Consider the following 19803-nt stretch of genomic DNA (forward strand, 5'->3'; position numbering starts at 1 on the left):
GCAGTTGTATACAGAATGTCTCACTTTCTGGATTTTCATTTTTGTAACTTAGTGATTTAAAGCCCTTTGGTGCTTTTCACACTTTGAGTAGAAGCAGATTTTGGAGGCACTGTGCTCAGAGTTTTATACTCATTGTCTTATTTTATCCTTGACCCCCTGAGGGGTCCTCATTTTCCAGATGAGGACCCTGAGGCTTAGCAACTGGGTGGCGACACAAGAGTTTTACTGGAAGGAGAACGCGGACTCTTAACCACTGTATTCTCTCTGTTTGGTTGTGATTTGTCTTGCGTCCCCACTGTTTGTTTTGTGACAGGTGGTCAAGAGGCCCCGGAAGGTCCAGCTGGCCCCGCTGCAGGGCAGCCCTCCCGTCCACGAGCATGACCGGGCTTTCGAGCTGATGGACGAGTTTGATGGCAGAAGCGCGCGCAGCGGGTACAGCGAGAGGAGCCGGCCCAGCAGCCGCGGAGGGCGCAGCCGCAGCTGGGAGGAAAGCCCGGAGAGGAGGGGTCGTCCCCACGACCGGGCGCGCAGCCGAGAGCGGGACCGGAGCCGCGGCCGGAGCCTGGAGCGGGGCCTGGACCACGACCACGACGACGACTACTACCGGCGAGCCCGAGAGCGCAGCCGTGGCCGCAGCCTAGAGCGGGGCCTGGACCACGACGACGACGATTACTACCGGCGAGCCCGAGAGCGCAGCCGTGGCCGCAGCCTCGAGCGGGGCCTGGACCACGACGATGATGACTACCGGCGAGCCCGGGAGAGCAGCCGCGGCCGGAGCATTGACCCGACCTACGATCGCGCCTACAGCCCGGAGGGGGAGTATGGCCGCAGGGCCCAGCCCGATGCCCGGTACGGGGCGTCCCGGAGCCGCAGCCGCGAGCACCTCCACTCCCGCAGCCCCAGCCCCGACCCGCGGGGGCGGCTGGACTCGGACAGGCCCATCGGGGTCCTTCTGATGAAAAGCAAAGGAAATGAAGGTAGTCATGCTTGATGAAGAAAAAGCACTATAATAGCTAACTCTTACGTGGAACCTGCTATGTGCCAAGCACTGACCTAATAAATGCTTTGCACAGATTAGCTCATTTTGTCTTCACCACCGCCCACTGTGGGAGTTAGTCATATCTTCATTTTATAGACAAGGAAACTAGAGGCACAGAAAAGTTCATTGACTTGCACAAAGTTGTATCATCAGTGGCTAAGCCAGGTGGTGGAAATCTGGCTTTAAACTAATAGGCCAGTGGTTCTCAGAGCAGCACCTGGACGCTTATTAGAAATGTAGATTCTCAGGCCCCAGACCAGCCCCCACTGAATCAGAAGCACTGGGGTGGCCCCTGGAGTCTCTGTGTGAACAAGCTCTCTTGGTGAACCCAGTGCAGCTTAAACTGATGAAACCACAGTAGGGGACAATACTCCAGCTAATCTTGATTGAGTTTTTGCTCTATGCCAGGGCCCTCTGTGGAATAAATACTTTCTAATTTAATCCTCACCAGAAGCCTTTGTGGTAGGTAGGAGACTTCATTCCTCTTTTACAGGTGGATATAGCAAGGTGCAGAGAGGTTTTTTGTGTGTCCACAGATGAGGCAGGCTCTGGCCCAGGCTGCCCGTCCCGTCCCGTGTTGCATGCCTGGAGCACTTGCATACGCTTAAGCACATCCAGATTCACTAAACCCCTTTGTGGCAGCTGGACAAGCGAGCAGCACTTGCAGTTTAGGTGAGGCTTCTGAAACTCAGAGATGGGAGGTGACTTGCCCACATCTTGAAGCTGGTAAGTAAGTGGTGGAGTTGGAGCTCAAACTTCATCTCTTGGAAATAGATGATAGGAAGCAAGTAGGTGAATGAACAGGGATTTAGAGCCCCACGTTGAGCTATTCCTTGCATTGATTCTTGGCTTCCAACTTTTTGAATTCCTGGTAACGTCTTTTATCTCTTCTTGTTCTCTAATTGTCCTCCTTCAAAGAGGAAAAAAGATGAAGAGTACCCAAGAGTGCAGAGTGAAAGACCTCTTGCTTTTTAGGTTGGGAATTTGCATTTTAAAGAGCCTATCAGATGAGAGGGTTTGTTTTCTTTAGTTCTTCTAGAGGAGCATAAAGAGTTGAGCTATACAGTTGGGTACCTATTGAAAGGATATTGAGGTAACTGCAAGGATGCGAATAATGGGATACCTGGAGCCCAGGTCCAGAAAATAAAGGTGAAAGTGGAGATGGTACTACCTCTGAGGGATGTGCATCTTGGGAGATTTAAGAATTCTAGAAAATCTTTATAACCATGGATAATGACATATTAATTCATCAGCCCCCAAGAATTGCAGAGTAAAAACCATTCTGCTTCCAGATTGTGGACTGTAGAGAAGTTTTGAGAAAGATAACTTGACACAAGGCCTCCTTCACAGAGGTCTGATGCATGTCCTGTAGGACTTGCACCCAGATTCTTGAGTTCCCCGTTGCAGTATTTTCCTCCTCTTTCTCCTCTTCCCCTTCTTCCTCTTTCTCCTTCTCTTCCCCCTCCTCCTCCTGCCACAGAAAGAACCACATCTTGCAAATAATTGTGGAGGCACCAATATGTGAAAAACTTGGCCAAGTGTTTCATGGAACGGTACTTAACTCTGTGTAGTGATTTTTGAGAGGTTCTATTACATTAAATTTAAAAATACTGGTCACGGGCCTCCCTGGTGGCGCAGTGGTTGAGAGTCCGCCTGCCGATGCAGGGGATACGGGTTCGTGCCCCGGTCTGGGAGGATCCCATATGCCGCGGAGCGGCTGGGCCCGTGAGCCATGGCTGCTGAGCCTGCGCATCCGGAGCCTGTGCTCCGCAACGGGAGAGGCCACAACAGTGAGAGGCCCGCGTACCACAAAAAAAAAAAAAAAAAAAAAAATACTGGTCACAACTCACTGAATTGATTTCAAGACTCACTCATGAGTTGTGACCCACAATTAAAAAGATGTTTGTCCTAAGAAACTGCCCACATCATGCCTGGTCTTAGTAATACTCTTAAGGAACAAAGAGGGCTCATGCCCCTTTGCTGATACGACATTTTACTGCTTCCGGGCCATTTTGCTTTTTAAACTTAGAATTCAGTGTTTGCTTGTTTGTTTTTTCCAAAGTTCTACTTTGTAAAAGATTTTTTAAGCCACATTTTGCTAAGATGACACAGTAGTTTAGCTATCACTGGCCAGAGTTGCATAAGAATTAATCTTTAAAAATATCTGGCTGTAGGCAAACCCTACATTTGATTAAGAAAAATAGGATCCATTCACATGGCCAGCTTTTACATGTTTCATGGGCATCAGATAGCCTTGCTGGTAAAAGTCTTAGAAGCTGGCCAACTGACTTTTTTTCCTCATTTGAGAGGTGCCCACAAACATACCAATAGCAACCTGTTTGTAATTTTACAATAAGAGTGCAGTTTTTAAGAGGATGGAGGAATTGTTGACACGTGAGAAAGAAGTCATTGCTCAAGTTTGTCTCAGCCTTCTGTCCTGGGCTGTGAGGCTGTTTAACCTGTAAGGAATTGCCATCCCTGAAGAAAATGCTGTCCGTCTTACCTTTATTCTTTCTTGAGTATCAGCTCCCTAAAGGGCGGGGGTGGACCTTAATAGCTTTAATCCTTGTGGTAAGATCTGAATCTAACTTACTATAAGTCACTTAAAACTTATCTTTAAATCTACTTCTAAGTGACAGAAAGTTACTTTATTTTGAATTGATAAGATTTTTATTGGAGTATAATTGCTTTACAGCGTTGTGTTGGTTTCTGCCACACAGTGTGGTGAATCGGCCATATGCATACACACATCCCCTCCCTCTAGGACCTCCCTCCCCACCCCCATCCCACCCAACTAGGCCATCACAGAGCACCAAGCTGAGCTCCCTGTGCTATACAGCAGGTTCCTACTAGCTATATCTGTTTTACACGTTGTAGTGTATTTATGTCAAACCTGATCTCCCAATTCATCCCACCCTCCCCTTCCCCACCATGTCCACACATCCGTTCTCTACATCTGCCTTTCTGTTCCTGCCCTGCAAATAGGTTCATCCGTACCAATTTTCTAGATTCCACAAATATGCGTTAATATACGATACTTATTTTTCTGTTCCTGACTTCACTGAGTCCATAACAATAATAATAAAATTTGAATGTGCCTCTTTTAAAACCTGCTAGGTTTAGGTAGCTTCCTAAAATAACCAAAATTCATCCTTAAAGTGTGTATTTTTACAAGTTTAATAAGTAAAATCAGAATAGTCTGAATAGTATTTAAAATATTTTAAAATATACATACTTAGTGAATACAGTGGTTTTTCTTGAGAGCAATGCAAAGTCCATAAATCCCCAGAGCTAGGCCAGTTTTAGTTGAATACTTTATTTGTTGCTTTGCTGGCTTATTTACCCCTTTTCTTCACACAGTGACATTTTTTCAGTGCCAAATCCCACACAATCTGAATTGTTACAGATAGAGGGTTTGCTATTTGTGCTACCCTCCTGTAGGCAACTGTATTGTCAGTAGAACATGCTGTTAAGATGTACTGAATTGTTTTTTTTTTCTCCCCAACATTTTGTTTTGAAAAGTGTTAATTTTGTGGCAAATAACTCAAATAGCCTTCACCTAGTTTTACCAATTGTTAACATTTTGCCACATTCGTTTTATTTCTCCTTTTTTTCCCTTTCTCCCTCCCCCGTCTTCCTTCCCTACCGCATCTCTCTGTCTCTAAATGGTGCTTTGGAACCACCTGAAGGTAAGTTGCAGGCAACATGACCCTTTACCCCTAAATATTTCAGCAGGTACCTCCCAAGGATAAAAACATTGCCCTTCATAACCATAATGCCATTATCACTCTTAAGAAAGTTAGCATTAATATGCCTTTTAATATATTATAGTGCAGTTCATTTTGAAGTTACTCCAAAACAATGTAATCTACCCCTACCCTCCACCCCTACCCCATATTGGATTGAGGATCTAGTGAAGTTTCATGCAGTGCATTTGGTTTTTATGTCTCTTTTAATCTAGAACAGTCCCTCTGCCTCTTTTTCTTTTTTTTTTTTTAATGACATCGGCTGTTTTGACAAGTGAAGGCCAGTGGGCTTACAGACTGTCTCACATGCAAAATTAATTTTTCATACATATTTTTAAATCATCCTAAAAGCCAGCTTTAGTTTTCTGAACACGTTGATAAAATATGTGTTTGTTTGTGTGTTTGTCTTCTAGAGTATGGTCTCCGGCTCGGGAGTCAGATCTTCATAAAGGAAATGACCGGAACAGGTCTAGCATCTAAAGATGGCAACCTGCATGAAGGAGACATAATTCTCAAGGTGGGTGGAAAAGGGAGGAGAACAGCTGGGTTCATGCTCAGCTTCCTAGTCTGTATTTCTGCGTTCAAGTGCCAAGTCAGTGAAACTTTGTTGAGATAGGAGTCAATAATAAGACAAAGCCAGGAAGAGCAGCAGAGAGATCATTTTTATCAGGAAAACCAGACTTGGAGGTTTGTAATAGTGTAGTGTCAGTTAAAAAAAAAAATCTTGGGGGTTCCCTGGTGCAGTGGTAAAGAATCCACCTGCCAATGCAGGGGACACGGGTTCGAGCCCTGGTCTGGGACGATCCCACATGCCTCAGAGCAACTAAGCCTGTGCGCCACAACTACTGAGTCTGCGCTCTAGAGCCCGCGAGCCACAACTACTGAAGCCCGCGTGCCTAGAGCCCATGCTCCACAGCAAGAGAAGCCACTTCAGTGAGAAGCCCGCGCACCACAACGAAGACCCAACACAGCCTTAAATAAAAATAAATTAAAAATAAAATTTTAAAAAATCTCAACAAAGTCTTTCTTCTTCCCTGTTTATTAAAAGGTTAAGCTCCTGTTCTCTAAACGAAGGAAAGATGAGAGGGCAAGTTGGTGGTATATGAATGCTGAATATTTAATAGTTTTTGTAAACCTCTCTAGTCAGGAAACATGTTCCAGTAGTAAACCAAACCATCGTCTTGAGCTTGGAAGTTAAATAAATTAGCAGAGTAACTTAAGTACACTACAGCTTTCTCAGGCCTGTGTTTGGGTTCCAGGCATGCAGGGTTATATTTAATTTAAAGGATAATTCACTTTTATTCAGTCAGTCATCCTAAAGCCCACGTCTGTTTGAGTAACTGAGCAAAGCCCTTAACTCTTTAGAAGAGGAAAATAAGAATTTTCTATTTTGCTGTGGGTAGTTGTATTGCATGGAACATTACTGTTCTTCATAAACACAGATAAATGGAGCCGTAACTGAGAACATGTCTTTAACGGATGCTCGAAAACTGATAGAAAAGTCAAGAGGAAAACTCCAGCTCGTGGTGTTGAGGGACAGCAAGCAGACGCTCATCAACATCCCCTCATTAAATGACAGCGACTCAGAAATAGAAGGTAAAGAAAGGGGAGGCTGTGAGCTGAACTGGAGGAGAGTAAGACTGTTGCTTCTGCACTGTCATCTCTATTTAGCATAGCCATTCACCTGGCAGTTAAATTTCTAACAGAAGCCTCTCTTTTAAACTTTAATTCCAGGTTTGGTTGTTATTTTCTTATTAAAGGGTCTGTTGACATTAGGATTCCAGTATGAAATTCTGGTGTACTCGTGAATCCCAGTGGACTCTGATTTAGGCCATTGAAAACAAAACTTGTTATTAAAAAAATGTATGTAGGAGTGGTTCACAGAACTAACCACATACATTTGTAAATTGCCCATTCTTGTGCTTTATCATGTGATTTTTTTTGAAGTGACTATTAATATTTCCAACTAAGAGAAGACAATGTAGAGGATAGTTAAAACTGGTAGACACTATAATAGACTCAATCAGAATGGCTGAATATTGTGATATTCATTGGTTAGCAATCTGTGTCACCTCTTCTGTTAAGAAGCTAGTCGTTTCTTTTTTTTTAATTTGAATATGAATTTTACATAAGATAACATTTATTTATTTGGTCTCTCTTCATTTATTTCCACAGCCAAATCCAACTTCTTGTCCTTCAAAATGGTCTTGTGTCTTCTTAGCCCTTTACTTTTTGGCGGGGCGGGGGGCTCTTGGGCATGTCTTTATTATTTATTTTTATTTTTTTAATTGAAGTATAGTTGACATACAGTACCTACGATAACATTTTAACCATGTAAAAATTACCAATAAAAATAAGTAGGCATGCTATTTCCTACTTAACCATCTAGTATTGGCTTTGTGCAGAAACGTTTAGAAAATATTAAGTTCTCAAGTTTAGAAATGGACTTGTTGATTTTTAAAAGAATTACTTTATAAAACCTTAAACCTTGGTTTAATTTCTATTATATAAAATGTCTAATCAGGTGGTTACTGCTCTGAATACAGGAAAACAAGTAGAGCACAAGAAATAATGCCAGGGTGCTAGGAGCTTACAGGTTATTTCCTTGTCACTCCAAGTGTGCTGCTCAGCCCACTAGCAGCATCGTGTCATCCAGGAGCTTGATGGAATTGCAGAATCTCGGGCCCGGCCCAGAAGAGTTGCATTCTAACAAGATCCCAGGTGATATGTATGCACATTAAGGTTTGAGAAGCACTGGTCTATGTGCACACTCAAAATGAGTGTGTGTGTGTGTGTGTACGTGTGTATATACACTAATATAGATTCACACATACACACACATATATATATTCCCATCATTGGATTTTGTCTCTTCCGTGTCAGCTTTGATGGAAGGTATGATGAAAGAGGAACATAAAATTCTGGATTTAGAGCCCTCTTTGTTAATTAATGCCTTTCCTTTCAAACAATCAGATTCTTTTTTTTTTTTTTTTTCAACGAAAGACCATCAGACTAATAGCACATTTACTGCCCGCCCTCTCTTCCATTTCCCGTTTCCTTGCCCAGAGAATAGAATAATTTCTGGCACAGGTCTCAAATATTTTATTAAGAAATCTTTTCTTATTTTTGAAATCAGACATCTCAGAAATAGAGTCAAACCGATCATTTTCTCCGGAGGACAGACGACAGCAGTATTCCGATTATGATTATCATTCCTCGAATGAAAAGCTGAAGGAAAGACCAAAGTAAGATGATGAGTATTTTCCCTTGCACACATCCCTGTGAGTGTACGCACATACGTATTTGCAAATCTGTCACATGATGAGACATTAACATGACGTGTGCTTAAGTTCAAGAGAGGACATGCATAGCAGATGGTCCAGGATGGTCGCCACACCCACTCCCTTTAAGTCCACTGGGGATATTGCAGCTGCAGTGAGCACAGAGCCCAGCAAGGAACCCACATACCAAGAGGAATCCCCAGGTGAGGCTCATTTTAAACAGTCATGTTCAGGTGTCAGTGCTTGGTAATTCTAGAAGGTGGCTGGAAAGAGAGAGAGAAATTATTTTAAAATCATTTTTATATATGGAAGAGGCACTCCTACCTCATTTAATATTGAAAAAAATATAAAGAATAACAGCTCTTTCTGTGTGCCAACAGGTTGGTCACCTTTTGTTATATTTCATTAGTCATGGTCCTTTTGTCTCCCATCCCTGATCCCAGCCTGAACTGTTTTCTGCTCACAACACTTCTGACACCAACTCTGTGGGTTTTGTCCTCCGCCCAGCTACCAGTTCTCGAATTCTCCAGACACCGACCAGGTGTCCTACAGTTCAATTCGGTTCTGACACTGACTACCCAAGTTCGTGCAGACCCCGCAGGTTAAGGGCTCAGTCTCACAAGATGCCCCCACTACAGGCGCCAGTCACGAGGCCCGGGATGCCACCTTCACTTCCGACCAACCAGCTCTAAATTGGGGGTTCCCATGACCCTCTCCTCAAGTTTGATAATTTGCTAGAATGACTCACAGAACTCAGGAAAGCACTTTATTTACTATTACTTTTTTTTTTTTTTTTTTAATACAAGATACAATTTAGGAACAAATGGAAGAGATGCATAGGGCAATGTCTGGGGAGAGGGTGGAGAGCTTTCCTGCCCTCTCCAGGCACGTCACCCTCCCAGCACCTCAATATTTTCACCCACCCTGAAGCATTCTGAATCCCCTTGTTTATGGAGGCTTTGTCATGTGCATGGCTTCCTCTTCCTGGTGACCAGCCCCATTCTGAGGCTATCCAGGAGTCATCTCTTTAGAACAAAGGATGCTCCCATCACCCAGGAAATTCCAAGGGATGTAGGACCTCTGTGTCAGGAACTGGGCTCAAAGACGGAACATTAGAGCAAAAGATACTCCTGGCACCCCTTTCACTCCAGAGGTTATAGGGACTTTAGGATCTCTGAGGGTAGGGCAGAGACCAAATACATACTTCTAATTATGTCACAGTCACACTTTGTCAAGTTTGATTAGTTGAAGTCCTTTTACGTCCCATTTCTGATCTCAACTCCATTCCCTACCCCTGCCCCCAACCCTATAAAATTATCATGATTTAAATGCATAAATATTTATCCATGGGAAAAAAAACCAGCATTACTACATGGCTTTTAAGTTATTTAAAAAATGCTACCTGCTTGTAAATGTGATTATGCACCTTGCATTTTAAAGGTTCATTTTCTTCTCACTTCTTTTGAGAAATCATTGACACCTACTAATGCCTCAAAATTAAACTTAAGACATTTTTGTTTGACGTGATAACATATATGCAGCATAGGGTACCGACTTGAATTTTTTGTGGATTTTGTGGTCTTTATATGTAGAGACAAGACAGAGCCTTTTAGTCCAGGTTGGTAATGATGTTTTTTAATCCACAGCTCCTCCACCAAAACCAGCCCCAAGAACTGTTCTTCGTCCGAGTCCTGAAGATTTAGCAATATATGGGTATGTATTTCAGTCTTTCTTGCTTTCCCCCTTTCTTCCTCCACACAGCTCTATCTCCTTAATGGAAATTTGGAAGAATGGTTTTCTTAAACTATAGATGGTGATTTTGCATATAATCAGCTGCCCTTTAACCAACCCCTATTGCTAGTGTTTGTGAGAAAGAGAAATCATTTGTAGGACGAGTAAAATGTGGAAGTGAGTGAATGTTAACTTCGTCTGCTTGTCTGCTTACATGGCTAGTTTTCCAGATGTTATTTTGAATACTTGAGTTTGCCAGATCAAGAACGCACAGATGGATGAAGTATTGCTTAAGTATGGTGCCTCTGTAGGGGCTGTAGTGACGGGTGATCCTGGCGTGTGGAGGGAGGGGAGAAGCGATACAGTGCTCTGCACTTGACAGTGAGAACCCCTGCTTCCAAGCAGTGGCCTCTGGATTAGGATCCTGCTTCTCTGGACCCAGGCTGTGTCTCCATTTGACAGGATCCCTATGGGGTCAGCAGGCTTTCCTTTGAAAGAATCCTGAAGTAGGAATCAGATGGCCTTGATTTTTGCTCTAATCCTGCGCATTATTTGCTTTTAATCTTGAATGAGTTTACTTAAACATTTTCTATTTCTATTCTTCACTGGTAAAGTGGCCTACTGATTGATATTCATCTCACAGCCCCAAGGAAGATAAAATTATAGATTACATGAGAAAAATGAGAGAGAGCTTTTTTTTTTTTTTTTTTCCGGTACGCGGGCCTCTCACCGTTGTGGCCTCTCCCGTTGCGGAGCTCAGGCTCCGGACGCGCAGGCTCAGCGGCCATGGCTCACGGGCCCAGCCGCTTCGCGGCATGTGGGATCTTCCCAGACCGGGGCACGAACCCGTGTCCCCTGCATCGGCAGGCGGACCCCTAACCACTGAGCTACCAGGGAAGCCCCGAGAGAGAGATTTTAAAAGGGTAAATCACTCTATAGATAGAATAAATTAAATTGCTCACTGCTAATGTTGGTTTCCCTTTACCCCGCCCCCCCCAAAAAAATCTCCCATCTTTCTTTCCTGAAACGGAACCCATTGCAGCCCCAATACCAAAATGGTGAGGTTCAAGAAGGGAGACAGCGTGGGCCTCCGGTTGGCCGGTGGCAATGATGTCGGGATATTTGTGGCCGGCATTCAAGAGGGTACCTCAGCGGAGCAAGAAGGTCTTCAAGAAGGGGACCAGATTCTGAAGGTAGGAAATCCCAGCCCTGTTTCTAAATGTTACTGGGAAAGAGTGGGGTTTTCTGGAGGGTCTTACATAAGGTACAGGAAAGTGGTCCAGCTTGTGAAAATAGACCAACTGCAGGTTTGTTGCTGCCAAGCATCAGGTCTCTGTTTCCTTCGAATGGGTCCTGTCTCCTCAGTCCTGGAACCCAAAACTCATCCCTATGTCTGTGGGACTTTATAGTGTTCAGGACCCTCACAAAGATTTTTATTAGTTTGATTAACAAAAAAATTGAGACTTCAACTAAAGGCCTAGGTGGAAGAACTTTCAAAAGATCTTGCTAATGGTTGGTTTTTAGTTGATTCCCCTGCTTGGTTGTCACTCTTCAGGCCGTGTGCTGTAACTGAACAAAGGTGGGTATTGGCATCAGATCATCTGACTTGAATCCTGTCCCAGCTTCATATTAGTCTGTGGCCTTGGCTTTGGCTCTGAGACTCGGGTTTCTGTATCTGTTCAATGGGGATAAGCATACCTGCCTCGCAGGCACCCTGGGAACATTAGAACAGATGATACTTGCAAGGCGCCCAGCAGAGTTCTTGGCACAGAGTAGGAAAGTCAGTGTCTGTTCTTTATCCTGTTGGAAACTAACGAGTTGCTGCCACTCAGTGTGTTACTTACCTCTAAAATTGTCCAGGAAGGAGAATCCCTGGTTAATCAAATATTGGTACTTTTCAACTTACTATATATATGTTTGTATAATCTATTGGTTTAAAAAAAATGATAACCAACTCATCTTTGACATTTTATCATGTATTTTCCACTGACTTCAGAATTAACTTCAAGAACACTGAGTACCTTGTGACTATAAAAACACAGAATGCTGGGGAATTGTCTACACCAGAATTTCTGCTTCTGTAAACTTGCATTTCTTATGCGTACTAGGTGGTCTGGTAAGAGCATCTAGCCTCAAAGGAGAGGGGAGAAAAGCAGAATTCCCAAAGGAAGCAGGCAGAGCACAAAAAGAGGTGGTCCTTTTCCTTCTTGGCCCTTGGCCTCATGGTGGTAGTTCAGATTTCATTTCTGGAGCCGATGAAGAGCAAACCTTGACCTTGAGCTTTGCTGAAGCTTTCCAGTGGCATTCTAGACCCTCTTTGGCTCTGGACAGGATCCTAGAAGACTAAGTGTACCTGAGAGAACCTCAGGGTACCACATGGTCCTAGGAAATACCACTTACCAAGTGCTACCGATAAGAACCCCATTTGAGTGCCAGCTTATACCAATTTACTCGTGGGCTGATGCCAAAGAAGAAAAAGCGTGTTTCCTAACTGATGTGGGACCGTAGGAAGTCAAGTAAGAATTTGGAAACTTTTGCTCACGAAGGTTCAAGGATGACATATTTTTGTACCCTGTGGGGAAAAGGATTTTCAGAATTTTCATGAAAAAAAAAAGTAAATTCACTTAGGGACTTGACCTCTCTAAGTCGTTAAAATGAGAGTCACTTCCACATGTAAAAGTCGTGAAATACAATGTTTTCTACTTGAGAAAGTGTCTTGTTTCCTGTTATCACCTTGGCGACAAGGAAGAAACTGTGGGAACCAGCTTCTTTTGCAGTAGTCTCATCTGGAGGTCAGGCAGTAGATGGTCCTCATTCTTGGGTGTGTGGAAATTTTCTGTTGACTACAAAAGGAGCCCTCAATTCTTCAAAGGGGTGAAAAAGATTGAGCTCACCTACTGGGGCAGAGAAGTTGCGACACAGCCTTAGCGTAGCTGACACAGAATCCTCTTCAGGCTCACAGCAGACACAGCTAGACCGTGTAGACTACTAAATAGATAATGAAAGAGGATATTTATTGGGGAGGGCTGTACAACCTAACCAAAGTGCTGTCCTGGCCTTTTTTCCTTTAATTTGTTTCAGCACTCCTTTTCATGGTCAAATTGAATATATCAGGGTACAATGTACATACAGTAAGCACTTTACTCTGCTGTGGGTTTTTTAAGTGCAGCTCTTCCTTTTGTAAAGGTGACAGCTTGACACATGGAACAAAAAAGTGAGTGTGCTGTGGCGAAATATGTGCCTTGTAAATAACAGAAGTACACATGCTTTAGTGCTTGGCTTTACCTATCTCTTTGCTTATTTTTTTTACCTGGTATGATTGTCATTTCTCTTTCAGAAACTATTAGAGGAAGGGAAAGAGAAAAAAAAGCTCCTAAGTTTGGTTATTAACCATGTGGATTTTAGCTACCATGTGTTGCTTTAATTTTGACCATTATAGTTTTTGGCTTGACAGAAGGTCAGTCTCTGATAGAGAAGGACAGAGGGACCTCCAAGGTCTTCCCCCATGCCCTGTGGCCGTATCTTATTTAAATAAACAAATACAGGCATGTACAGTGCATACAAAAACATACACGTGGGGCTTCCCTGGTGGCGCAGTGGTTGAGAGTCCGCCTACAGGGGACGCGGGTTCGTGCCCCGGTCCGGGAGGATCCCACATGCCGCGGAGCGGCTGGGCCCGTGAGCCATGGCCGCTGAGCCTGCGCATCTGGAGCCTGTGCTCCGCAACGGGAGAGGCCACAACAGTGAGAGGCCCGCGTACCGCAAAAAAAAAAAGAAAAAAAAATACACGTGGCCACATATAGACACAGATGTAGATCTGCAGATGGTGCACAAGAAAGGATTAATTACCAAAGCGTGAATATCCCTAATTCAGGGACAGAGAGATGGGAATGAGCTGTCTTAAATGCTATAAATATTGTTTCAATGGAAAAGTTAACATGATTGGTTTAGTAAATCACTCTATTTTAAAAGCACCAAGTAAATTTTAATCTCATGCCTATTTTCACTTAATGGTAAATTCCAACCTTAATTAAATTAGACTCAATTAACAATTTTTTTTCAGTAGTAAGGCATTACTCTTTTGATTAAAGGATTCTACAAGTCCTCAGTGACTGAAGAAAATATTTCAGGGGAATTCCGTATCTTCACTTCTGTAATACATTATCAAAATATTAGGTACTTTAAAATCATTTTTACATCTTACGTGTAATTATTCTGTTTTAAAGTGGTTTTCAAGGTACAGGACAAAGATGTCAAAATGTGTTTTTCTTTGTACCACTTTTCAATTTTACCTGCTTTCTAACTTGTCTTCTGAGAGCTATTTACAGTGTACCCTACTCAGTGGGGAATAGATGTGAGCTTCTTGCCCATTATGTATCAGAAGCTTAAACTAAAAGCCTATAGATTAGGCTAATGGTCTGCCACATAAGACTAATGTTCTTCAATTTCAGGTGCTAGAAGCTGTAAGAGAAAGGTGGATTTGGTCAGAATTCTTATTTGCAGGCTTTTATTTGAATCAATTTGAAAAGTATTAATGCCTTAAGCTGGGCCAGCACGCTCATTTACCATAGACCCTACCACTCCTTATTGCATTACAGTTATTGTACATTACCTTCCTGGCCACCTCTACAGGAGATTCAAAGAAGAGAGGGAAGCAGAGACAACTACAAGAAATTCTAGCCTGATCCAGTGATGAGTCCTGGGTGGAATGGCATAGTCCTAAGGGGTGGGCAGTGTGGGGAGGCAGGAGGGTATGGTGGTGCCCATAGCCCAGGCCGGGTGCTAAGAGTCCCTGAGTAGGGCACTAAGGACTTCTTTACATCTGAGGTTTGCTCTGGGCAGGCCCTGATGAAAACAAACAGATCAAAAGCAGGTGGCACCTTTTTGAAAACAACTTCTTATTTCTTCTTGTTTTGTTTTTTCTGTTTGCCCCTCCTATCAGGTGAACACACAGGATTTCAGAGGGCTCGTTCGGGAGGATGCTGTTCTCTACCTGTTAGAAGTCCCCAAAGGCGAAATGGTGACCATTTTAGCCCAGAGCCGAGCTGATGGTGAGCAAGTTTGGTTATGAGTTTAGTGGGCGGTAGGAGAGGGAGGTAGCTTGGGAGCACAATAGGAAAATCTGGGTATTAAAAAATCGAAGTGGATCCTGACACCTGATCTCTAGGTCATAAGTATGTGGAAAGAATTCGGGTACCATTTAACTTTCTATACACATGTCTTCTGTGCACCTACTGAAAGAATTTCACTAGTTGTGTGATTTTGGAGTAAAACTGCTTTTCTGGACAGAGATTCATCCTTAATTACTGCCTGAAGTTATTATTGAGTTTTTCCATGACAGATGGAAAGGGCCACACCTGCTGATCAGCTCTCATATTAACCCGTATCAGTCTGACAAGTTGCTTCACCTTTCCAAGCTTTATTGTTCTCATCTGTAAAATGGGGGTTAATAGAATCTTCTTGTCTGCTTCAACTAATACAGTTGATTGGTGACTGTATTAGGGTTCTCCAGAGAAATGGAACCAATAGGATGTGTGTGTGTGTGTGTGTGTGTGTGTGTGTGTGTGTGTGTGTGTGTGTGTGTGTGTGTGTATCTTTCTATACATAGAGACAGAGACAGGCAGACAGAGAAAGGGAGAAAGTGAGCTATTTATTGATACTGTGAGGAATTGGCTTACATGATTATGGAGCCTGACAAGTTCCAAGATCTTCAGGGTGAGTTGGTGAGCTGGAGACCCAAAGAGAGCCAATGGTTTAGTTCCAGTCCAAGTCCAAAGACCTGAGAACCAGGAGAACCAATGGTGTAGTTGCTGTCCAAAGGCAGACTGGCTCAAGATCCAGGAAGAGCCAGTGTATCTGTTTGAGTCTGAAGGCAGGAGAAAAGCTGATGTCCCACTTTGAAAGGAAGAAGAGTTCATTTTTCTCTTACTCGGGGGACGGTTTACCTTTTTGTTCTGTTCAAGCCTTCAGTGGACTGGCTGAAGCCCACCCAGATCAGGGAGGGCAATTGGCTTTACTCAGTCTGCCTGAGTTAAATGTTAATCTCATCCAGAAACACCCTCATAGACACACCTAGCATAATATTTGACCAAATATCTGGGCACCCCATGGCCCAGTCAAGCCGATGCATAAAATTAACCATCACAGCAACTCGTGAACTTAGTTATTTTTCCTTCTTCCTGTTTGAACTATGGTTCCCATGGGACCTGTGTGCTGAGTTCGCTAAATGCAAAGAAAGTAAAGAGGACCTGTGCTGAGTTCGCTAAATGCAAAGAAAGTAAAGAGGGTGATCAGAGTTCAGAGAGCTGATAACTCTTCCAGAAAAGACCTCTGGCCAAGCTGAGTACCGCATGCAATGATGCTTTTGTCTTTCAGTGTATAGAGACATACTGGCTTGTGGCAGAGGGGATTCGTTTTTTATAAGAAGCCACTTTGAATGTGAGAAAGAAACTCCACAGAGCCTGGCCTTCACCAGAGGGGAGGTCTTCCGTGTGGTAGATACGCTGTACGATGGGAAACTGGGCCACTGGCTGGCCGTGAGGATTGGAAATGAATTGGAGAAAGGCTTAATCCCCAACAAAAGCAGGTATCTGAGACTGCACACTCCCACGCAACCCCTTTAAGCCTTCTTCCCACAAGTAAACAACACCTCCCCCCCACAAAGGAAGCCCCATATGACTTCATCATTTGTCATCATGACCTCTCCCATCATCCATTTCTGGTGTATGAGGAGACCTTGGAGATACTGCAGGTTTGGTTCCAGACCGCCGCAATGAAACAGATATCGCAGTGAAGCAAGTCACACAAATTTTTTGGTTTACCAGTGCATACAGAAGTTATGTTTATATTTTACTGCAGTCTGTTAAGTGTGCAATAGCATTATGTCTCAAAAAAATGTACATACCCTAATTAAAAATTCTTTATTGCCCAAAAAATGCTAACCATCATCTGAACCTTCAGTTAGCCATAGTGCTTTTGCTGGTGGAGGGTTTGAAATTTTGAGAGAATTCCCAAACTATGACACAGAGGCACAAAGCGAGCAAATGCTGTTGGGAAAATGGTACTGATGGACTTGCTCGATGCAGAGTTGCCACAAATCTTTAATTTGTAAAAAAACGCAATATCTGCAAAGCACAATAAAGCGAAGTACAGTAAGACAGGGTGTGTCTATATATCAGCCTAAACAGAACAAGCCATGTCATCATGTTTATTACTGAGCTATTTCTGCAGGATTTTATGTGCACCTAGCCTTTCTCTGCCTCCATCCAAAAGAGAAAGGCCCTGTGTTTCTCACCCCGTGAAACTTGCTCATTGTCAAGCTGCACCTCTAATCTAAGTCCATGAGTGACCTTGACTGGATTTGATTAGTGACCCACACATTTGCGCATTTCCTAGCTTTAGAGCTTTACTTCCCCCCGGTTTCTTCTCTCAGAGCAGAACAAATGGCCAGCGTTCAGTCTGCCCAGAGAGACAGCACTGGGGACAGGGCAGACTTCTGGAGGATGCGCGGCCAGAGATCGGGCGTGAAGAAGAACCTACGGAAGAGTCGGGAAGACCTGACGGTTGCTGTGTCGGTCAGCACCAAGTTCCCGGCTTACGAGAGGGTTTTGCTTCGAGAAGGTGTGGAAGCCAAGTGGGCCAGGAAATAATCCGACTGGGCTCAGAGCCTGTTTTTCTTTGTTTTTTAACTTTAATGATCACATTCCAACTTATCTGTATCACTTAGGCCAAGCCAGCTTACAGATTGGAATCATGTTTAAACATGAAATAAGACTTACAAAAAAGTGAGCTGTGCAAACTCGTAGTTCTACAATCTCAGTTATTTTTTTTAATACTACCATTCAGAAGTTTTTATATATTCTGTAGAGCAAAGCTTATCTTTAGTAATAGTGGGAGGAGTGAACTATAATAAAAGAGGGAGCTCTTATTTTTCAGAAAAGAGCTAGTCTGAACTGGAGGTGGGAGAACACACAATTTCTTTCATTTAGTTGTGTTATCAATATATAAAATACTTTTGCTTCTTAACAGCTAAGGACATGTAGGTGTCTTCATGGCTTTTTTTTTAAATTGAAGTATAGTTGCTGTACAATATTATATGTTACAGGTGTACAATATAGTGATTCATAATTTTTAAAGATTATACTTCATTTGTAGTTATTATAAGATATTGGCTATATTCCCCATGTTGTACAATATATCCTTCTAGCTTATTTTATACCTAATTTCATGGCTTTTCTTATCTCATTTCAGCTGGTTTCAAGAGACCTGTGGTCTTATTTGGCCCCATAGCAGATATAGCCCTGGAGAAGTTGGCAAATGAGTTGCCTGACCTGTTCCAAACTGCTAGTAAGTCTGTCAGTGATATTTTTTTCTCCACCAATTTTTATTTTGAAAGATATCTAACATACAGAAAAAATAATTAACACCCACATACCCTTTACCTGGGGTCACTGTCAACAGGTAACGTTTTGCCATCTACACTCCTTCTCCCATAGACACACACATGCACACACACAAATTTTTATAATTTCTGCTGCACTGCTTGAAAGTTTAAGTTGCAGGCATTATAACACTTCCTACCTCTGTGAATCTCCTAATTCTCCTCCTATACAATCACAATACCATTATCACAGCCAAGAAATTTAACATTGATACAATAATTTTATTTAGTATATAGTCCTTCATTCAAATTTTCTTCATTTATCCCAATTATGTCTTTCATAGCTTATTGCTACTGTTTTGTTTTTTTTTTAAATTCAGAATGCAACCAAGGAGCATGCAGTACATTTGATTTTTATGTCTTTCTGGTCTCCTCCTTTTTCTAAGTTGGTTTGTAATGTGATATTTTGAACAGTCCAAGCCATTTGTCTCATAGGATGTTCCCTGTTGGCCTGGCCTGTTTCCCCTGGTTAGATTTTGGCTAAACGGGTAGTGTGGGTCTTTCCCATTGCCTCTCATTAGGAGACAGCGAATGTCAGCTGTCCCATCCTTGCTGATGCTAGGTTGGTGTACTTGGTTGTCACTGGTTTCTAAAATTTTATTCAGTCTCTCCCCCCACCCTTTTTTTTTTTTTTTTTTTTTTTTTTGCTTTTGCAGAAACGGAACCAAGAGACGCGGGATCTGAGAAATCCACCGGGGTGGTGCGGTTAAATACCGTGAGGCAGATTATTGAACAGGTGAGGAAATTCACCCGAAGGCCATGCTGTCAGAAGGAAGTGGGTCATGGATTGCTGCAGTCTTTTCAAGAATAGAATCTATATTTTTAATAATTATTAACTGTTAATGATAAAAGCTGAATATAAACATAAGCTGTTTCAGTGTGTGGAAACCAGCTGACGTTCTGTGGCACTGATATGTTGGTTCTCTCTGAGTTCTAAGCATTATACCAAATAACCTGTTAATTCATTTTCTCAGAAGTTCTCATAGATTGGTAATATTAAAGTGGAGGGAAACATTTTCTGCTTTTTGATTTAAATTGGTACATTTTATCTGATGCAGCCTTTACTTATGAATACAAACTCTTTGATGCTATGTGGCTTTACATATTCATTCACATACCCATTTATGTAACTTTTTCCCATTTTTAACAGGAAAAGCATGCACTCCTGGATGTGACTCCTAAAGCCGTGGACCTGTTGAATTATACTCAGTGGTTCCCGATTGTGATTTTTTTCAACCCAGACTCTAGACAAGGTGTCAAAACCATGAGACAGAGGTTGAATCCATCATCCAACAAAAGTTCTCGGAAGTTATTCGACCAAGCCAACAAGCTTAAAAAAACTTGTGCACATCTTTTCACAGGTAAGTGAAATGCAGAATGTAGTCTCTTTGCTCAAAAGTGAGAAATAGAGAATTGTAGAATGGAAGGAATAGGAAAATAATCAGAATGGAGAATAGTAATCTGAAATTCTATTCATGACTCCTTGAAAAGTCGCCAATCCTATAAAGTGAGTATACCAGACTGATGGCGTTTGTACATTTAGCTTTGTAATTTTGACTGTTTGAA

At 42.6% G+C, this 19803-nt stretch overlaps 1 protein-coding gene across 8 annotated transcripts in view; it reads left to right on the forward strand.

Annotated features, from left to right (window-relative positions):
* Nucleotides 1–19803, forward strand: part of TJP2 (tight junction protein 2) — a gene marked incomplete at its 5' end in the record, with an annotated part of 84860 nt that overhangs the window by 50285 nt on the left and 14772 nt on the right. For 7 of the 8 annotated variants that reach the window (XM_079705677.1, XM_079705679.1, XM_079705682.1 and 4 more), the window contains 13 exons: nucleotides 314–977; nucleotides 5199–5302; nucleotides 6228–6381; nucleotides 7922–8030; nucleotides 8136–8269; nucleotides 9713–9779; nucleotides 10840–10990; nucleotides 14740–14848; nucleotides 16173–16383; nucleotides 17230–17417; nucleotides 18048–18143; nucleotides 18894–18973; nucleotides 19388–19598. In XM_079705677.1, coding sequence (XP_079561803.1) covers nucleotides 314–977; nucleotides 5199–5302; nucleotides 6228–6381; nucleotides 7922–8030; nucleotides 8136–8269; nucleotides 9713–9779; nucleotides 10840–10990; nucleotides 14740–14848; nucleotides 16173–16383; nucleotides 17230–17417; nucleotides 18048–18143; nucleotides 18894–18973; nucleotides 19388–19598 — 2278 coding nt within the window. The remainder of the gene's footprint in view (nucleotides 1–313; nucleotides 978–5198; nucleotides 5303–6227; nucleotides 6382–7921; nucleotides 8031–8135; nucleotides 8270–9712; nucleotides 9780–10839; nucleotides 10991–14739; nucleotides 14849–16172; nucleotides 16384–17229; nucleotides 17418–18047; nucleotides 18144–18893; nucleotides 18974–19387; nucleotides 19599–19803) is intronic. The other variant, XM_079705675.1, reaches the window with a different exon arrangement.

Source organism: Hyperoodon ampullatus, assembly GCF_949752795.1.
Source record: "Hyperoodon ampullatus genome assembly, chromosome: 6".
NCBI lineage: Eukaryota > Metazoa > Chordata > Mammalia > Artiodactyla > Ziphiidae > Hyperoodon > Hyperoodon ampullatus.